Source organism: Hyaena hyaena, unplaced genomic scaffold (assembly GCF_003009895.1).
Source record: "Hyaena hyaena isolate Hyena2069 unplaced genomic scaffold, ASM300989v1 scaffold_173, whole genome shotgun sequence".
Taxonomy (NCBI): Eukaryota; Metazoa; Chordata; class Mammalia; order Carnivora; family Hyaenidae; genus Hyaena; species Hyaena hyaena.
The window spans coordinates 1,345,273-1,366,979 of NW_024080805.1; the positions used below are offsets into that span (position 1 = coordinate 1,345,273).

Here is a 21,707-nt window from a genome sequence, read left to right on the forward strand (position 1 = left end):
AGTGAAGAAATTTGACAAATATAAACTCAGCCAGGTAATTAAGGTTAACATTACCATTGATTTGTAGTGATACCATGTACCCTTGATAACCCTCATGGAGTATGATGTGTAAAGGACACCTTACCTGTGTGTTCTTTTTAACAAAAACCCGTAAGTTGAGTCTAATAGTGATGAACATCAGACAGACTCCATTTGAGGGACATTCTTCAAAAATACCTGACCCCCATAATCCTCAAAACTGTCAGGTTTTCCAAAAGCAAGGAGAACCTGTCACAGTTAAGAGGAGCTTAAGGAGACGTGATAACTAAATATAATGTATCTTAGATCCAAAATAAAAGAACATTAAGGCAAAATTAATAAAATCTCAAGTGTGGAGTTAAAAATAATTTGGTTCCTTAGAACAAATGTACCATAGTATTAATATTAATAATAGGAGAAAGGGATAGAGGAGTGTATGGGAATGGTCTTTTCTACCTATTCTAAAAATTTCTTTGATGTTTGTTTATTTTTGAGAAAGAGACAGAGCATGAGCAGGGGAGGAGCAGAGAGAGAGGAGACACAGAATCCAAAGTAGGCTCCAGGCCTGAGCTATCAGCACAGAGCCTGACGCAGGGCCCGAATTCACAAACCACATCATTATGACCTGAGCCAAAGTTGGAAGCTTAACCGACAGAGCCACCCTGGCACCCCCCTTCTACCTGTTCTCAAATAAAAAGTTTATTTGGGGAAAACACCTTGAACTTCGGGTATACATGGATTGACATTGGTATTCAGACTCGTTTTTAAACTTGCCGGTTTATGTGACCCCATAGTAATGGGTTTTTTGTTATTGCTGTCATGTATGCTGGTGACATTCATGCCCTGACTTCCATAAAGAAGTAAAAAAAAAAAAAAAAGATTCTAAACCAAAAAAACATTTTTTTTTTTTTTAAGAAAATGGTTACTCCTAATATTCATGACAGTACTGAGGATATGGCATTCTCATACATTGCGGTGAAGTTTTAAGTTAATATTGCCCTATGAAAAGCTGTTTAGCAATATGTATCAAGATCCTTCAAAATGCTTTGCCCTTTTTAAATTCGTAGTATCATTTCAAGGATTCCAGTATAAGTAAGTCTAATGTGTGGATGCCTAAATAGCATTATTTATAATTGTGAAAACTTAAAAACTGGATATTCAGCTGGGAAATAAATTGTTACAGTGAAACATTTAAAAATTATAATAGTTTTAGGGGCTCTTGGGTGACTCAGTCAAGTGTCCAACTTTGGCACAGGTCATGATCTCATAGTTGAGGGCTTTGAGCCCCACCTGGGTTCTGCTCTTTTAGTGCAGAGCCCAGCTGGGATTTTCTCTCTGTTTCTCTCTCTCTCTCTCGCTCACTTGCTCACTCGCTCAAAATAAACTTTAAAAAATTATAATAGTTTTAGACTACAATTACAAGTGCTTGTAATAATGTAATTTGAGAAAAAAAAGCCAAGATATTTTAATAGGACAATAAAACAGAATAAGAATTTGAATAACATGTATAGAAGAAAAACTACAGAGAAATACTATTAAATCTTAAAAAATAATTTTAAGGAATGCCTTAGAATGTTTAGAGAAAAGAAGAAAAATGGAGACATGATAAGTATTTTAAAATAGTTGAAGTGTTGCCTTGTAGAAATGGAAGTAGATTTGTCGTAAGTTCTCTATAGAACTTAAATAAAGGGACTCTTCACTCACAGCAAGGCAGTTTTCACAAGATGATCTGTTCTTCCATATTGACCTTCCTAATTATTCTCAAAGATTAACATATTTTAAAAGTTGTGTATTTCTCCCAAGGAGAACTATTTTTTATTTAGAAGCAGATAGCTCTTAAATAAATAGATGGTTTGGTATATGATAAAGCAAAACTAAATGTTAAATGTGGAATTTAAGTGGGTCTTTAGTAAAAGTTTTTTAATCTTTTATTGTGCTTGAAAATTTTTCATAATAAAATATTGGGTTAAAAGTATATAACAATCTAAGTTTTTTCTAATCACAAATTAGCAGCTTATGTAAAAATTGATCAGGATGACCTCTATGCCAAGTTTTAACATTTGAAACACAATACCACACTGAGCCTAACTGGAAACAGACTAGCCAGAATGACACAGGGGGAAAAATAGGTAGAAATGGAGTATTTTGCACAGAGTTGTGCGTAAAGTTTAATTTGAAATAAATCTGTAAAACAGGTTACAGTTAATTTTAGAAACACTAACTTTATTTGCTTTGACAGAACATTGGAAATTATCAAATTATGGGTAGAACACTGGCAAGCAGAAATTAGTAGGCATAAAGAGTTAAACTAATGTATTAGAGTCCTTGAGGTGAGGAGGTTCTGTGATGACTTTTTAGGAGGATAAGCTCGTGAATCTGAGTATATCTGGGTTTGAATTCTAGCTCTGCCACTAGAAGTGTAATATGGGTATAGTCTTACCATTTTTTTTAAATTGTTTAATGTTTGTTTATTTTTGAGAGAGAGAGTGAGCAAGCGCATGCACACAAGCCAGGGGAGGGGCAGAGAGAGAGGGAGAGACAGAATCCTTAGCAGGCTCCAGGCTCTAAGCTGGCAGCACAGAACCCGATGTGGGTCTCACGGACCATGAGACCATGACCTGACCCAAAGTCGGACACCCAACCAACTGAGACACCCAGGCGCCCCTAGTCTTAATGTTTTTAGGTCCAAATGAAAGTGAGGATAATAAAAGTAATGCCTCCTACATAAAGTTATGCTGTTAAATAGTATAAATGTTCAATAAATGTTAGCACTTCTTGTGGTGGTGGTTACTGAGCATTAACATTACTGTCATTGTCATCCTTATCATTTCCCAAGGCTAAAGCTGAGCTCCACTCTTTATCTGTGTGACCTTGGTCTTTGCTTCTCCAGGATTCAGATTTTCCAATGTAACATCACCTACCTCCAGGATGATTATAAAGGTTAAATGAAATAGTTGTAAAGTACCTAGCTCAGTGCCTTGTACACAGGAACTGTTTTTACAGATGAACTCAACTAATACGTTATTTCCTTTCAGAATTATATGCTTAATAACCTTTTTCAGGTATGTTGAAGGAAGGATGTTTTCATTTGCATTCAGAGTCAGCATAGAAGTGTCCGGTTTTGGAATGAATAAGTCATGGGGATAAGAAAGACAGCATAAGGAACATAGTCGATGATATTGTGGTGACAGATGACTTGTGGGGAACGTAGCATAACATAAAGAGCAGTTGAATACTATGTTATACACCTGTGACTGATGAAAGATTATGTATCAACTATCGCAAATAAAAAGTATTTTTAAATTTAGCCCAGAAGACTTTTAAAGATTTTCCAAAGTTAATGTTCTGTAGTTGGCATATATATAATCGTATACATTACAATGAACTTTAAATTAGAAGATCTCATTCTATCTTTAAAACTTTATATTTTACTGTTACCTGTAAATCATTACAAAATAATTATTTTGTAAAGAAGAAGAAAAGTAAAATGCTAAAACATTGACTAATTTGTCCATGTCAGACAGCCTTAGCTAGGTCTTCTGGCTCCAAATGCTGTATTGTTCCTGGTAAACCATATTATTTCCTAAGAAGAAATGAAACGATAAAATAAATGGAAAATTCTGTATCTTGGGAAAGCTAACCAAGAGGTTTAAAACTGCTTCTGTTCATGCAGTTATTGTCATCACTTTAAAAATAACAGTGACAGAATGGAAGGCATCTGTTTCTTATCATTCCTTGGGATCTTTCTGTGGGACCAGTGGTAGAGCAGAAGGATATTAAGAAATGTTCATGTCCCTTAATATTTAATCATTTTGATTTTTAAAGAGAAGAGTGGCTTTGTGTTTAATGACTGCTCTTCAGTCTGTTTTATATCTTGTAAGGATCTGACAGTTTTGTTTTACATTTTATAGCTGCAGCTTATCTTCTGGTGTCCCTTATACCAAGCAATTCATTCCGCCAGATGTTCCGGTCAACAAGGTCTTTGCACATCCCAACCCGTGACCTTCCACTCAGTCCAGACACAACAGTAGTCCTACATCAGGTCTACAACGTGCTCCTTGGTTTGCTCTCAAGAGCCAAACTTTATGTTGATGCTGCTGTTCATGGCACTACAAAGCTAGTGCCCTATTTTAGCTTTATGACTTACTGTTTGATTTCCAAAACTGAGAAGCTGATGTTTTCCACATATTTCATGGATTTGTGGAACCTTTTCCAGCCTAAACTCTCTGAGCCAGCAATAGCTACAAATCACAATAAACAGGCTTTGCTTTCATTTTGGTACAATGTGTGTGCTGACTGTCCAGAGAATATCCGCCTTATTGTTCAGAACCCAGTGGTAACCAAGAACATTGCCTTCAATTACATCCTTGCTGACCATGATGATCAGGATGTGGTGCTTTTTAACCGTGGGATGCTGCCAGCCTACTACGGCATTCTGAGGCTCTGCTGTGAACAGTCTCCTGCATTCACACGACAACTGGCTTCTCACCAGAACATCCAATGGGCCTTTAAGAATCTTACACCACATGCCAGCCAATACCCCGGAGTAAGTAAAATTGATAATTATTTTTGTATCTTCACATTAATTGGAAATAACCAGTTCTCCCCCAGTGGGAAGTGGTAACAAAATATGGAAGTATAGTCTAACTTTAACTGTTGTTTCTTAAGGACTTAATGTGTGTTTGTTACCTTGAATACATGTTTAAAATGCTGTAGTACTGTAACATTGGTAAGTAATATGGATAATTCTTAGGTTGATGCTGAAATTTTATGTCTAATTAAATATAGCTATTTTATTTAGATACTTATTATCAAGATCTACATGCTATGCTAAGTTGTGAGCTACACAGTACTTTTTATCTTAGCTATAGTATTTCCTAGTGTTTTTTCCCTTAAGCTACACTCAGGGGAATGAAATGGTTAAGGAGTCCATCAGAATACAAATATATGTTGTCTAAATCTTTTTTTTTTTTTTTTTTTGGCAGACTATTTATAGGTTTCATATTGAAAATTTCTACCTTCATGTATAGCTTTCATTCCCGGATATTTCTTTTCACTGTTGCTTCTTAACTCTTTCTTGTAAACTCAAGATGATATCAAGAGGGTTTAAGTCTAGGAAACAGATTGGAAGGAGTGTGCAGAACCCTTTTTTCAAGCTATTATCAACCTAGAGGCCACAAACTGCTACTATGAAAAGTTTTTTGCTAAATGGGAAATGCAGTGAAGAGTAGTGGCTTTTTCAAGACATTCAACATTTACTTAAGAGTTCAGTCAAATGAATGCAATGAAGAGTATTTTATTTACTGGTATCGTTGAATTGTATACTACTTTTTCCTGTTGAAAAAAGGACCTTAAGATCCTTTAGACATTATGTAGTAAATTGTCGCCCGTCCCCCCAAGAAAGAATAACCTAATTTCCCGCCAAGAAATTTAGAATGCCTAGAGTAGTGCAAAGAATGTGAGTATATTGAGTACCAAAAGGGGTTCAAAGTCAAGGTTATGAGAGTACAGAAGGAAACAAATGTGAGAGTCTGCCCTGACATCAAAGGAGTCAGGACAGGATTTATTAAGATTTATCAAGATTCAGGGGCACCTGGTGGCTTAATCACTCTTGGTTTCAGCTTAGATCGTGATTTCAGGGTTTGTGGGCTCAAGATTTATTGGGGTGCCTGGATGGCTCCCTTGGTTAAAGTGACTTCGGCTCAGATCATGATCCTCATGGTTCATGAATTCAAGCCTTGCATCAGGCTCTCTGCTCTGAGAACAAGGCCCACTTCAGATTGTCTATCCCCCTCTCTGCCCCTTTCTCTCTCTCTCTGTCTCTCTCTCTCTCTCTGTCTCTCAAAAAATAAGTAACAACATTTTAAAAACAGGTGTATCAAAATTCAGTGGATTTGTTTTATCACATTGGACTTAGTTACTATACATGGTGTCTGTGGTTACATACACCTTTGATGAGTACAATATCTTTTATTGTAGAGCTTAACAATTAGAGATTTTCATGAAAATGTGCTTAAATCAATTTTTTTGCCATGAAAATTATGGAGTTGGAGGGTTTTTTTCAGTACATTGGTAATTATGTGTTAGAAGAGCAACCCACATGCCCATGGTAAATGCCAGTTTGCTATTGTACTGAAATATTAGTTCCCACATGTCATCCATCAGATAACTTGAACTAACCCTTTATCGCTCTAGAAAGAGCATTCCAAATGTTGGCACAAAGTGTCTTCCCAGAAATGGTATTAATTCACATGTAAATGAGGGGTATAAAATTTTGTGACAAAGTAATGATTTCTCTTTAAAGAAACAGAGGAGGGGTGCCTGGGTGGCTCAGTTAAGCATCCAACTCTTGATTTTAGCTTAGGTCGTGATCCCAGGGTTCTGAGGTCTAGCCCCACATTGGGCTCTGCACTGAGCATGGAGGCTGGCTTACGATACACTCCCTCCTACCTCTCCTCTTCTTCTCATGTGCGGGTGCGCGCTTGCTCTCTCGCTCTCTCTCTCTCTCTCTCTCTCTCTCTCAAAATAAAAAATGGGAAAAAAAAAGAAACAGAGGCAAAGGATTGGTATTGCGTATCTGGACACCCATTTTAAGTTACAGAGTTAGTCCTTTAAGTATTAAGACTAAAAATGAATTATAGTAACTAGTTTTTAATCTCCCTGAACATTTAAGATTATATAATAAATTTTAAAAATAGAATTCATTGCTAATTTTATAACTATTCTTGAATGGTAGCATAATCTGGTTTCATTTGTATAATATTAAGAGCTGGTCAGTGGGTATAATGTTCAGAAATGAGAAGCAAATGTTCTAAAATGTTGTGGGGTTTAAAGTTCACCATAATGCTTATTTACCCTTTTTAGGCAGTAGAAGAACTGTTTAACCTGATGCAGCTGTTTATAGCCCAGAGGCCAGATATGAGAGAAGAAGAATTAGAAGATATTAAACAGTTTAAGAAAACAACTATAAGTTGTTACTTACGTTGCTTAGATGGCCGTTCCTGCTGGACTACTTTAATAAGGTAAAAAGATGTTTTCTTGTGTTTTTTTAATTTGTTTTGTTTTTCCAAGTGAGGGAATTGGTACCATCCTTTTGACACTTTGAAGAGTTATAATTAAATTATTTATAATTGGAGTTTACCAGTTTTTTAAAGTTATTAGGGAAGCATTTTTGCATGTAGTTACCTTGGAAGGCTTTATCTCTTAAAAATTAACGAGCTACTTTTGAACAGCTTTTATTTCGTTTTGGTTTTGAGGTGTTCGTATGTGTTTTATCAGAATCTTAATGTGTAATCTTAAACCTAAAGCTTGAATCCTCCTCTCTGTCATGGTTCATCCTGACTTACACATAGTTCAATTCTAGAGGCCTCCAAAGATAGCTTTCTCCATCTTTGGATGAGTCTTACTGTTAATGTTTTTCATTCTGTTTGGCCCAGATCTGCCTGTCTTTTTTAACTATAAGAATTAGCCAGATAACAAAACATCATTATAATTGCTCAAAGCTACAGAAGTTATTAAATGACTATAAAGGAATTTTGCAACAAATGACACATAATTTCCTTAACTGTAGAAATAAAGTCCAAGTTAATTTCTTAAAATGCTTTTGTATCTTATATCTAAGACTTGGAAGGAATGTCATTTATTGGACACATTTTGGCAGTATTTCTTTGAACACTGTAGTATTTTAAGCTTAATTAACCGAGATAAAGTTATTTCAGGTTGTCTTGAGAAAATTTTCAAAGTTGAATCTTTATTAATACACAGAATGAATTAACTTATGCTTTTGCTCTAAAGGAATTCTTTTAAAATGGTGGCATTAATTTTAGATACTTTGCTTTCCCAAGGTTTACTACTTAAATCTTTTTCCCAAAAAAAAATTTGAGCTTTCTTAATTCTTTTTTGAAAAAGGAAAGAAAACATTAAAGTAGAAGGAATTCTGTTTGTACTTATATATAGCAGCAGTTTCCAGTACCTAATAATGAAATTAGGCCTGTTAACAGGAGCAATACAACTACTTTTGAAGATTATCACATAAATTATTTTCAAGGCCAAGGTGTGTTTAATGTTTCCCCCTTAGGTTTCTCTTTCTTCCCAAGAACCAGCTTGATAAGTGCTTGGATAGTAGAAGTATATTTTGTTATTATCCAGAAGATAAACCCATTATAAAAATAAACATTGTTTATAGTGAAACTTTAAAAATATTCCCATGATACCTGTCTTCCACTAGCACTTGCAACTTTTCTCCATGTTATTTAGAGGGTTTCTTACTTAATATTATCTCCTTTTATTACATTACTAAACAGATATAGCAGTCTCTCTCCTGTAGGTAGAAAAGTAGAGAGCCTAAATGACGGTTTACTTCTATTTTTTTTGTCACCTAAGTTTTCCATTCTGATGCAGAGTTTTCAACCTGGACTTTATGTATTCTTCTAGTGCCTTCAGAATACTATTAGAATCTGATGAAGATAGACTACTTGTTGTATTTAATCGAGGGTTGATCCTGATGACTGAGGTAAGTATTTTATTGCATTCTTCAGTAGATGTATCTCATTTTAATGTTCTCACCAAGACTTCTTTTTTTTATGGGTATTTAGAATTCATGCTATACTATCTTATGGGCCTTTAAATTTTGGTTATACAGATCAGTAAATGCTAATGTATATTCCAAAAATAATAAGGTCACAGTTTTTAGGTTGTTGTTTTCTTTGTCCATTGCAATTCCATACTTCTTATTTTGTATTTAGAACAACTACTGGAAATAGATTTTTTTTTATTCATTCCATTTGTAAGGGTAGAAACAGATGAAATTTGTGTGATTTAATCACTGACAGAATTTCTCAAGAACTCACTTATTTGACAGTTAAGAAACTGATACTGCCATCATCAGAGGAAGCCATTGAGGCTGTTACAGGTGGTTAAAATCACCTGTTCGTTCTTCACACAATTCTTGAACATCCACAACTATGAGATGATTTTAAAGCCACAGAGATACATTTTACCCCTTGCTCTAATAATGGAGAGAAGACAAAAGAATATATGCCAAGAATACCATGAGAAATAAGAGTTAGGACAGTTTTTTCAGTTGATGGTGTTACAGAATAGGAAAACAACATTTTTGAAACTGCACTTTTGAAGAATTTGAATTTGTAAAGGTAAGTGGAAGAGTATTTAGATAAATGACTTGGTCAGCACAGGGGCAACAACGTATTGTCCTATTTGAAAAATGCCACATATTTTTGTTTGGCTAGAACAGAAGGTATGTGAAAAGTAGTGAGAATTTCATTCTTTCATTCAGCATATGTTTGTCTGATCCATGCCAGGCATTGTGTTAGACACTGGGGATACAGCAGTGAACAAGACAGACATGGTTCCTGTCCTCATAGTTTACAGGTTAAATGCCACGCAAGTACTTTGTTTAGTTTATGTACCACCACAGATTCTAGACTATGGATTTTGAACTTTGAATTATGGATAGTATATCGGTTAAAGGGACCCAATTTGAGAGGATTAGTAGAAAACCTTTGTGTAAAATGAAATACGAAAAAAACTAAGGATTTGTAATGAAAAGATTTTATAAGCCAGTATGATTAAAGGAATTCTACCTTTTGGAGCTCTTTTACCTCATTCAGACATACTGTTTTGAGTATAGCCGACAAACCATTTCACCATTGTCTCCTTCTGAAGCCCTAGAAAGTTAGTGAAAGAAGTCACCCATCCTTCTCAGTCTTGTTGCCTACTGCTTTATAATCTCTAAGGCTGCCGTCTTAGAGTAAACAAAAACAAACAAAATGATTAACCGAATTACTCTTTCAGACCAAAATGTATGCATAAAATATCAGCTCTGCAGGTGAGCACTGTTTTTGTATTTTAAAAAAGAGCTGAATTGGGAGAATTTGACTTTTAGGTTGAAAGTAAATACATTTGCTTTTTTGGGTACATGTGCAAACAGAATCTGGAAACATCTGTCATAAAGGGTGAGCACTACCATTTAGTGGCCCAGTAAAGTAAAAATGAAATGAAATTTTCCATCTTTTTAAATCACTTGTAGTCATTCAACACTCTGCACATGATGTATCATGAAGCTACAGCTTGCCATGTGACTGGAGATTTAGTAGAACTTCTGTCAATATTCCTTTCAGTTTTGAAGTCTACACGCCCGTATCTTCAGAGAAAAGGTTTGGTCATTCTTGTTTTTGTTACTTTTAACTATTACAGATGAAAATAATGGTTTCAAACCACGTGCTTCAGAGATTTTTGTCTTTACCTCTAGTTGATGTACAAAAGATGAGGATGCTGGCTGTCATCAAATATTCATCATGACCTCCTGATATAAAGCTGGAATGCTCTTGTTTATTCCCTTATGCCTACCTGAAAAATAGGCAGGCATCCTCTAAGTGTTAAAATTTAGGAGACTAGAAAATACTTCCAAGCACAGTTTTAACATGGGTCTTTTTTGAACATTCTCCAGCTGGAAACCTCCATGGCTTAGGTTAGACCATTTTTTGTTTCAAGAGAAATAAGTATAAAATATATATCTGCCCCTCAGTGTGAACACTGAACTTCATATAAAGTTCTAGAAAATGGACATATTCATCACCAATAAAGTGTGCTTTAAGAAACCAAACAGGTTTGGGGCATCTTGGTGGGTCAGTTGGTTAAGCATTTGGCTCTTGATCTCCCAGTTTCATGAGATCAAGTCCTGCATCAGGCACTGTGCTGACAGTGCAGAGCCTGCTTAAGATTCTGTCTCCCTTTCTTTCTGCCCCTCCCCAAGTCATGCTGTCGCTGTCTCTCTCAAATAAACTTAAAAAAAATTTTTTTTTACAGCCATCTAACAGGTTTGACAGTAGCAGCTATCTCATGAAAAGAATCATTTCACTTTCACCAAAGATGTTTATGTCATTAATTTGATTTTCTTAGTGTTAACATTCTGTAGATAATAATAGAAAATAATTGTGAGGAAGTTTGAACCCAAGTGGCATATTTATGTATGCTTTTGTATTGCAGATGTGAAACAAGCATTAATCCAGTGGCAGGAGCGAATTGAATTTGCCCATAAACTGTTAACTCTTCTTAATTCCTATAGTCCTCCAGAACTTAGAAATGCCTGTATAGGTAAGTTACTTGGAAAATACACCAGTGTAAAAACCTAGTGGAAGATTTTTGTGGAATAGTTTTTGCAAAATGTGATACTAGTTCTGTAAAGTTCAGAAAATATTTGTACTTTTTAATGTGTAAGTCACACTGGCCAGCAAGTCCTAGAAAATGTAGTTATATTTTTCAACATGCCAGTGATTGCATTGTGATTGTAGGCAGGTCACATAATATATCTGGGCTTTTTGTTTGACCTTAGGTTATTTCTAGATCTTGCAGCTCTGAAATGTTGGTCCTATATAAACAAGGCCGAATCGTGCAAATGTTTACAAAGGAGAGCTGATACTGTAAAGAGTTGGAGTGATTATTTCACTGTCAGTTCTTTTGCCTAAAGATATTTCCTAGTAGCTATTCTTAGACTCATGAGTATCTTATCTTTTTAAAATCCTCTTTAGGGACTGAAACTTCACTTACATTTCTTTTCACTTACAAAATGATGTGAATAACTGGCTTTCATGTATAAGCAATCATTTTTGGTCTGATGTTCTGTGAAATTACTGGCCTGTAACTTCAGTAACCTCCAGCTGCCAGTAGCCTGTCATCGCGAGGTTTACTTCTCTGTGAGCAGGGGATGAGAAGCAGTCCAGCTAGCATCATGAAACATTAAAAGTAGATTAAGGATTATGTCTCAGATGCAAAGAACTTTGAAACTTGGATCTCTGTCTACAATATGCTACTTTGGTTCATTTTTATGAAGACATGACGTCAGTGTGCATTAAATATTTCCCTTAGTGTACTTCTCCATGGTGCTTCTCTTGGATAAATAAAATACAAATAAATAGTTGTAAACTTTGGTTTCTAAATGATACGGTGGTTAGTAACTCTGCTGATTCAAATTTGATTGAGCATCGACAGAATTTCTCCCAGTGACAGGAGCTAAAACCGTTTTAGGCTATTAAAACTTTCCACCTGCCTTACTGCAACCAGTCACCCTAACAGGATTTGTGAGTTTGAAAGTAGTAGGTTAGATATACTTCAATTTTACTTTAAACTCACACTGTGTTTTTATTTTCAGATGTCCTCAAGGAACTTGTGCTTTTGAGTCCCCATGACTTTCTTCATACTCTGGTTCCATTTCTACAACACAACCATTGTACTTATCATCATAGTAATATACCAAGTACGTATTCCTCAAGCACGGTACTTGAATGTGGTTGGCATTTAATCTTTCTGCACACTGAAACATGGAGATTTATTTTTTCCATTTATTCTTATTGTACACTTTTAATGTCTTAGTGTCTCTTGGACCTTATTTCCCTTGTCGAGAAAATATCAAGCTAATAGGAGGGAAAAGCAATATTCGGCCTCCGCGCCCTGAACTCAATATGTGCCTCTTGCCCACAATGGTGGAAACCAGTAAGGTATGTTGGGATGCCAGGAAAACCATGTTTCTGTAGTACACAGTAATTTGAAATTTCCCCTCTGGCAGTTATATTAAATGACCATTTTGTGGATCCTAAGAAGATTAGACTCATTTGGATTTTTTCCTTTTAGTGCTCTGAAATGTTGGTTGAGTATTTGCAAAATCAACAACAAGCACAAGTAATAAGTTTTTTTCTTCCCTCAAAAAAATACCCTAATAGAAAGTCTTAGTACTATTTGTCACTAGGCTAAATTATAACTGGGTCATATATCTAAATCTGAAAAGTCAAGTTAGGTATTTACTATTGTTTAAATTTGACCATATAATCAATGACTTCTTTTACTGCCCTTTACCTAATCCTTTGACCTAAGCCTAATACCACTGATAGATTTATTATCATTCATAGTCTGATTCTTCTCTTCTAATTTGTATTCTAAAATAATGCTAATTTTAAATTATAGAGAACATTGAACAGAGGATAATTTATCTCAGTTTCAAGATTATTTTAAACAATTTTTCCCTTTATCTGTCTTCACCCCACTTCATTCACATTCCCCCTTGCCCACCATCTTTGGATCTTAAATATACTTAAGTTCTTATAAAATATTAAAAATAATTAACATTGTAGTAACCATTACAGAAATCATTTGAAATTTATTTCAAAAATCAAATTTAACTCAACTCTTCTTGATGATGTCTGTGGAACTAAAGTGTCACATTTTAAAATCCTACAGTAATTTTACTTTATTAAAGTATATAGAAATAATGGGTAATTTTAATTGATAGCATTTGCACACTGAAAATAAACTTGTGACAGTTAAGATCTTAACATTACTAGAAACTTGGAATTTAAAACTAGGTTCTTATAGAATTTAAATATTTAATCAACTTTTTAGTTAAACTTATTACATTTGCACAAAATATGCTCTTTAATTTATTATACAATTTAAGTGCAACCATTTTATCATCTTTAACCTTCAGGGCAAAGATGACGTTTATGATCGTATGCTGCTAGACTACTTCTTTTCTTATCATCAATTCATCCATCTATTATGCCGAGTTGCAATCAACTGTGAAAAATTTACTGAAACATTAGTTAAGCTGAGTAAGTATAAAAGATGAGCAGTAAATTCCACTGAATTATTTTAAGCCCCTAGCCACTCAGGAAGGGGAGACCAAAATGAGACTATCTTTTTTTCTTTTTTAAAGTGACTGTTTAAAAATATTAATTATTCTTGGGAACATTTTTATTTTTATTAAGAAAACACCAACTTACTGGTTTCCATTGAATAGTTCTGCCCAGAGTTTCAGCTGGCCTATAAAGGAGTGTGGAGTAGGGCTGATCACTTTTGAACATAGAAGCCCAAGTCCTCCTCCATCTGCCCAGCAGCATTTAAAAACAAAAACCAAAACCTACTCTGCTTAGGGAGGCAGGCTTAGAGAAGTGGACTTTCCCAGCCCTGATCTTGAGGATAAGATGAGATCTATAGTGCCAGCTGTGCTTTGGAGCTGGCAATGCCGAGAGCAAACTGAGTGGGCTTGCCAGGGTGAAGCAGAGGTGCATATATGAGTAAATTAGGAGGTAAGTCTTATGAAACAGAGAGATGAGTGAGAAGAAAGGAAATTTGAAAAGGAAGATATGAGAAATAGTAAACAAAACCATCAGTGAATTATAAAAGGGGAAAAAACTCAAATTATTCAAGGATGTGCCTGAGACCTGTAAGAGAATTGTTTCCTTTGGGTGACTTTTTCTAGCTGAAAAGTCTTTAGCAGATATGTCCCTCTCTCAGGACCTCCAGAGTTCCCAGGGTCTGTGTGGCCTGTGAGTCTTACTTCTTTACAGATGGCCCAGGATCCTCTCCCAGTGTTCTCTAGTTTTGTGTCAGAGCATAGGAAGTGAAATGCTCATGGAACCATCATCCAGGTCAAGAAACAGAATATTGTCACACTCTAGAACTCCCCATCGTGCGGCTTCTCAATCACATCCCCTTCCTTCTATGGAAAATGTTTTGATCCACTATAAGTAGGGCAAAAGACGTGAACATACCTTAGGTTTCATGATCTGAGAAGAAGGAAGTGGTAACAGCTGTCAGGGATAATTCCTCTTCAGAAAATCCATCTTATTGGTAAGTGATTAGAGTGTCTTCAGATTTGAAAGATTGTTCTTCCACCTGTTCTCATTAGCTGGTTTTATATATATGTGGCTGCAGTGCCAAGTGGGGACTATGGGGTTGGGGGCATATGATCAGATTGGCCATTTCATGATTACACAGTTCAGTCATGGCACTTGGTAAAAAACTGAAACCTAGCAGTGGCAGTGATCAAGTATGAGAAAATGTCCAGGAATTCTAGTAACACAGTCTTGCTTCCAGATAAGAAGGGGGACTTATTAAAATGCTGACCTTAAGAAAAGTTCTTGGTAATTGCGTTCACATGATTTATTCCAAAAGTTATGTGAGGAACTATTTTAGCTGCTTGAACAGCTGTGATCAAATAGTGAATGTTCTACCCTCTTTGGGACTGTATTCCCTCATCAATACAAATACACTATTTCAGGGAAAATAAACATGGAGGAGAGACGGAGAGAGGGAAAGGAGGACATACACTTAGCCATCGACGTTAGCTGAATCAACTTTCATATTTTATACTCCCATCTCTTTTATACCCATGAAGCACTGTTGATGCTGCCTCCTAGTGGTTAGTTTTCTATGTAAGCACTATTCTATGGAATTTTGTAGGAGGATGGAAATATTCTCCCAAATGCATCATCGTCCACATTATGATATACAAGGCATATGTGAGTGTTGAGAACTTGCAATGTGATTTAAGGAACTGAATTTTCATTTCATTTAATTTTAACCGAACTTAGCCACATGTGGTTGGTGGCTCTATTGATAGAAACCAAAGCTTTCACAAACTGAGGAAGTTGTACCTTTTTTAAAATTAGTTAATTCATTTATGTATTTTTATTAGGATCCTCTTACTCTGCCATCTTCCCTGGAAATCATGGTTATCTCTTAATGCGGAAAATGAGACATTATTTTGGATATGAAGTAAAAGCACTGCTTTCCTTATGCCTCATCTGAATGGCAAGAGGACATCCCAGTGTTTCAAGTTAACTCCTACTTTCAGTTGAAATGATTATTTCTAGGAAGAGGCACCTACGAAAGAGCTTGAGAAAACAAAGCCCACATTAATGACTGTAACAGGGAGCAGGCAGTTGATAAGGAGTTCTTAGGTGTATAATTTCTTCAAAAAATTATATTTGGCAACAAGGAAAGGACAAATTTAAACTGGTTATGTCCTTAATCATTTGAGTCTTGAGGTTAGATGCTCTAAGTGCCAGAATATCAGGACCTCAGGTGGTATTGTCTCAGTACCTATGCTGATTGCAAGTCGCTTCCAGTTTTGAGGAAAAGTCTTTGTGGTAATTCTCACGTGGGTAACTAAGCAGATTTTAAGATTTGTTGGGATTATGTGATAATTAATTGTATATTAGAGTTGCAGATGCAAACCAGTAAAGGTTGGAGTGCTTTTGAAGTGAACGTGGTCAGCCATGGGGCTGGGGAGACAGAAGTGGGGGAGAGTTTTAGGAGAGCGAACAAAGCTACTGACTGCCATGGAAGTAACTGTGTCTGAAATTACGATACTTTGATATTTAAAAGTCGTGGAATTGATCCAAAAATTCTAAAAAGAATAGTAATAAGGACTGGCACTATTGATTTTTAAAATAGTTACAAAAGATCGTAATTTTTAATTTTATTTTTAAGATTTAATACACACACATAATGTATAATTCAAAATAGCAAGAGGTACATATCACAGTATCACTCACAGACCTATCCCCCACTTTTATTAAATGTTAATCTTTTTTTTGCATAAAAACAGAAAACATGGGTTAATTTTTTCTTCTTTCTTACATAAAAGTAAAGTATAATGTTTAAAGCTGTGTGATGCAGATCTGGAAATACATGGGCAGAAAAACATGCACAGGCAGTGGAAAAACCACTCCAAATAAAAATATAAGAATACATGGGGGTTTGGAGACAATGATCTATCAGATTTGTGGAGATTGTATGGTATTAAGAGAATCACTTAGCTATTTAGGGAGAGAAAGGATGGAAATTTAGTATCGTTCACTCCTTGCACTTAGATTACAGGAGGATTAAAGGTTAAATTGTGAAAAATAAAGTCATAATATTAAAAAAAAAACATGGAATCATGTGGTTAGCACCTTGAGATTTGAAAGACGATGTTCAGCAGGACACAGAACCCATAAACAATAAAATAAAATCTTTGACAATGTAAAAATTGAAATTACTACATGTTGAAAAATGCCATTGATTAAAATATAACTAATGGGGAAAATATTTGCATTCTTAACAGATAAGTGGTTAGTATTGGCAATATACAAAGAATTTTTAGGATTCAGTAAGATAGGAAAGGATGTTAAGTAAGTAAAAGGACATCAACAGGCAACTTCTTCACACATACAAAACAAGGAATGTTTTGTAACCCTATGAGGGTTTTTCTGCCTTAACAAATCATGATTTCTTTTTTCTTTTTTGTTTTTTTCTTCCAACTATGAGATAAACTTTGGATGGTATGCATAATTAAACAGTATGGGGAAAGAAGAGGTGTTTTAACGAAGTCAGTTTGAGGGAGGCATATAAGCATTATCACTTTAGATTGTTCATGGCCCTTGATCCTGCAGTACCACAGCTAAGTGTACACCGGCATACATAGGATGGTTATTTTCACTCAGTTTGTACTGGATAAAAACTGGAAACAACCCAAATATCCAGCAATAAGAATTTAGTTAAGTAAACCTGTAGTTTATTGTATAGTTTTTAAAAGTTCATCTGTATTTTATGGCCTTTAAAAAGATAGGAAATGATCTTAGATTACATGGAAAAAAGCAAACTGGAAAACAGTATGCAGAATGTGACACAGTCTTACAACAATAGGAAACATCACTTAGTACATGTTTTCTTAAAAAACCCAAACCTAGAGGTTTATACTCCTAACAGTGTAAGGATAAAATTATTGGTTGCTTTCAGTGTCTGGGTTAAATAAATGTCTGTAAGTTTGAAATCATTTGCAGTGATCATTTGTTTTGGGCTGGAGAGGACAAAATTTTTAAAAAGTAGTATAGTAGGAGCGCCTGGCTGGCTCAGTCAGTTAAGTATCTGATTTTTTTTTTTTTAATGTTTATTTATTTTATTTTTGAGAGACACAGAGTGCAGGAGGGGGAGGGGCAGAGAGAAAGGGAGACACAGAATCTGAAGCAGGTTCCAGGCTCCAAGCTGTCAGCACAGAGCCCTATGTGGGGCTTGAACTCATGAACCTTGAGGTCATGACCTGAGCTGAAGTCGGATGCTCACTGACTGAGCCACCCAGGTGCCCCAAGTGTCTGATTCTTGATCTCAGCTCAGGTCTAGATCTCAGGGTCATGAGTTCAAGCCCTGCCTGGCACCACACTGGCCATGAAAGCCTACTTTTAAATAGGGGACGGCAGGGAACTGGTACTCCCAATATTTTTTTTTTAAGTTACCAGAGTTGACACACAAAATTAACAGTGAGATGCTCAAGTAAACTTAAATGACAAATTCCTAGATTTATAACTAAATTTCATTTTCAGAGATAAAACAAGAATCTATCACCTTTATTATTTAACATTGCTTTTGACGATTTTCTTAATGCCTCAGTAAATGAAAGTAAATAATAAAAGGAAATTTTGCAAGTAACATGATATATACCTAAAAATCTAAAATCTTCAAAATCTCTAGAATTAAAAAATTAGTATAGTTGGTAAAAGTAAACAGATTAGAAATTCAGATTATCAAAAGCACAGCTGTGGTTCGTGCTTTACCTTTTTTGATGTCACGATGCTACTGACAACTAGTTAGCTTCCCCAAAAGACTTCATAGGGTTAATGAATATACTAGTTATTCATTGCAGATCAGAGGGCAGCTTCTGCTAGGCTACCAAGGGCAAATTCATTTATCTCAGGCTAATATTAGTAATTGCACTTAATAAATAGATAATTTAGCAGTTGATTACCAGTTTGTTAATTCACAAAGAGGAAGAACTGTCACAGGGATCTGAATATTTTTTTGGTAGGGCCAGCAGATTTTTTTCTAGTAACCAACATCCGAAGCCGAATAAATAGCAGCAGGCTGCTTAATGGATATGAGTGAGAACAAGGAGAATCAGAAGAATCAGATGTGCGATATTCTCAGGCTAAGATGTCTTGATGATTCAGGCCTGTAGTGGATTATTAATTGTGGGTTTTCATACATTGGCTACCACTTCCCATGGATAATGCTTGGACAGGCTAAACACTCCTACAGAAAACTAGACAAAGAATTCAGATAGGAGAGACCCTAACTAGTAAATATACATATAAAATACTTCATCTTCAAAGCAACCATCTGAATTACCACTTTACCTACAAAAGCAGTTTTTAAAAGATTTTTAATAACCCACCTAGTAGCTTCTACAGTATAAAGTGTTACTAATGAGGAAAAGATATTTGGAATGGTTTTTGATTATTGTTTAGTAGTGGGGTGGGGTAAGGACCCATTGAGGATGCCTGAACTCACAGGATAAAGAGGTGGGCAGAACCCAATGTCTTAGGCTGCCTATCCTGATTCCTGAAACATGGCTTGGACTTGTGCCTTGACTGCATCTCCCTGTGCTTTGTACCCAGTAAGTAAGGCACCCCAGAACATATTGGAAGAATCTGTGGTGTAGGACAGCATTGACCTCTACCTTGAGTTATAGAACCAAGATGTCCCTGATCTTCAGTGCTTTGTGAAAATGCTAGAAAGTGATACTTTGTTGCTCTGTAGGGATGGCCCTCCTTCCAAAGGAATGCAGCTCAGAGAGGAAATAGGTAGGGCTGTGAAAGAGGTTTCATTAGCTCACCATGGTACACACAGTGTAGTGTACAAGGTGGTTCAGGGAAAATAATTTTATATTCATAAACAGGTATGGATCTTACTCTGTTACGAAAATATATAACTAGTATACTAAATTTATGACTTCTTAAATGTTCTGTTGCCTAAGACTAATGTAGTATTAGCCTTCTTAAGTGAATCTAAAGAATAGTGTTAAGTAAACCATATAGGTGATGGACAGATTTGAAAACACTCAGGAAAATGATACGAATGACTGAAGTTTGGGGAAACACTTGATTATTGAAAAGATTACAGGCTTCAGAATCCTATCTGCCTGGGGTACATGTTTTGCTCCCTGGTTTTTTAGATGAACCTGAGCAGATTACATAGTTTGTCTGAGCCTGATTTCGTTATTGATAAAAGGGGAAATGATTAAAAAAAAAAAATGCTTTTGAAACAGTGGAAGCGATCTTAGATTATAGAAGACTTCCATAGTTTTTGTTTGTTGTGTGGTAGTGCTGGCTTTTTGGTAGTTATGGAAAACAGAAATAAAGAATAATTTTGAGGAATAATTGAGCAAAAAGAATAAAAACTAGAGAAACTTAAATTGTAATGTACAGTCTACTTTCCCCTGGGAGGGTTTAGGTCAGGGCAGCCCCTGGGGGTTGGGACACTGCAAAGGGTGTACGTTGTTGGTCATATGTATGATCTGCATCACGTACTCTTTGTTTCACTGTTCCTTTTGCAGTCCTTTAAAAATACAAAAGCCCGTCTTAGTTCACATGGCCATACAAAGATAAGTGGTGGACCAGATTTGGCCTGTAGGCCAGAGTTTGCCAATCTTTGCTCTACTTTTATGGGTAATGATGATGCACGAGGATGGGAGCATAGAAACTCTTACCTATACCCAGCAGTTTTGATGCCATACCATTGTTTGGTCATGTGTATTGTGATCTTAGAGTGGGTGAATACCTCCAGCCCCAACCAGATTAGGTTAGGATAAAAGAGAAAGATAACAGTTTTCCCTGGGGATTTCTCTACATAGGGATTAATCTTAACAGGAAAATAGACTTACCCACAAAAGGGAATCTTAGCATCCTTGGATGACTAAATTGGATGAGTGATCTGATTTTCTTCTCTTACGATTTTCTTGAATCCTTGGTCCAACCCAGAGGTTGGCAAATAATAATAGTCTGCCTTCTGACATTTTTGTATAACCAGTAACCATACCTGCACACTAAGAGTTTTTACATTAAAAAAAACCTAGGTTATTCTCAATATTTTTGTGACACATGAAAATTACATGTGATTCAAATTTCAGTGTTCTCTGTATAAAATTTTATTGTCAGAGAGCCACATCCATTCATCTAGTGTTGTCTGGCTGCTTTCACACTCCTTCTGTGGAGTTGAGTAGTTAACAACAGGGATCATTTGGCTGCAAAGACTAAAGTATTTACTATTTGGCCCTTTACATTAAAAGTTTGCTGACTTCAGGTCTAACCCGTAATTATTTCTTGGAGAGGATAACTTTTATTATTATTATATTTCCCCTCCATTATTGTATTTTTGCTTTGAGTGAGAGTGTGGAGGATGGGAAATTTACTTATAGTTGTGCTTTGAGAAGTAGGAGGGCAGGGGAGCACATTTCTTAAAGATATACTTGACATTTCTAATAGTGAGAAAGAGGAAAGGTTAAAACTATTTAATAGAGGTTCCAGATAGAACACTGACATACAGCTAAGTATGGTCCACCCAAAAGAGCTTGGAGAGAAGACTAGAAGCTGTTAGACTCAAGAGCAGTAAATCCAGTATAATTCGCCGTGTTTTCGGGAAACAAGGTAAAAGAGGAAGGACCAGTATGTTTTCTAATTCTCCTGATTCTCTTTTTGACCTTGCACCTCTCTCCCTTCCAGCTTATAGCTAGTCCGTGAAAATTATCTAACATGAACGGTGGTACCTTAGTCTAAGAAAGCTTTGGAACCACTTGCAATAACCCTTATTAAATTGTCTCAGATAGGCTCTAATACTTTAAAAGCAAATTGGTTTAAGTTACCTCATGTCCTGTTGGGAATGAGGTGTGGAATATGACTAAATTCAGTCAGAGTATACTGCATTCTGAATTATTTCACTGGTTAAAGCATTGGAATGAATTCTTCCCCTTTATAGGTATTCTATAGATTTCTAAAACATAGAAAATACTCATAGTTATGACTAGAAATACCTATAGAATTGTACCTACAAAGTTGAATACCTCAATAGTATAATTTATA

At 35.7% G+C, this 21,707-nt stretch overlaps 1 protein-coding gene across 7 annotated transcripts in view; it reads left to right on the forward strand.

Annotated features, from left to right (window-relative positions):
- USP34 (ubiquitin specific peptidase 34) overlaps positions 1-21,707 on the forward strand; it is a 252,168-nt gene that overhangs the window by 225,033 nt on the left and 5,428 nt on the right. For 6 of the 7 annotated variants that reach the window (XM_039240318.1, XM_039240314.1, XM_039240315.1 and 3 more), the window contains 8 exons: positions 3,930-4,564; positions 6,883-7,040; positions 8,452-8,530; positions 10,067-10,193; positions 11,026-11,133; positions 12,188-12,292; positions 12,409-12,533; positions 13,517-13,640. In XM_039240318.1, the coding sequence (XP_039096249.1) occupies positions 3,930-4,564; positions 6,883-7,040; positions 8,452-8,530; positions 10,067-10,193; positions 11,026-11,133; positions 12,188-12,292; positions 12,409-12,533; positions 13,517-13,640 (1,461 nt within the window). The remainder of the gene's footprint in view (positions 1-3,929; positions 4,565-6,882; positions 7,041-8,451; positions 8,531-10,066; positions 10,194-11,025; positions 11,134-12,187; positions 12,293-12,408; positions 12,534-13,516; positions 13,641-21,707) is intronic. The other variant, XM_039240319.1, reaches the window with a different exon arrangement.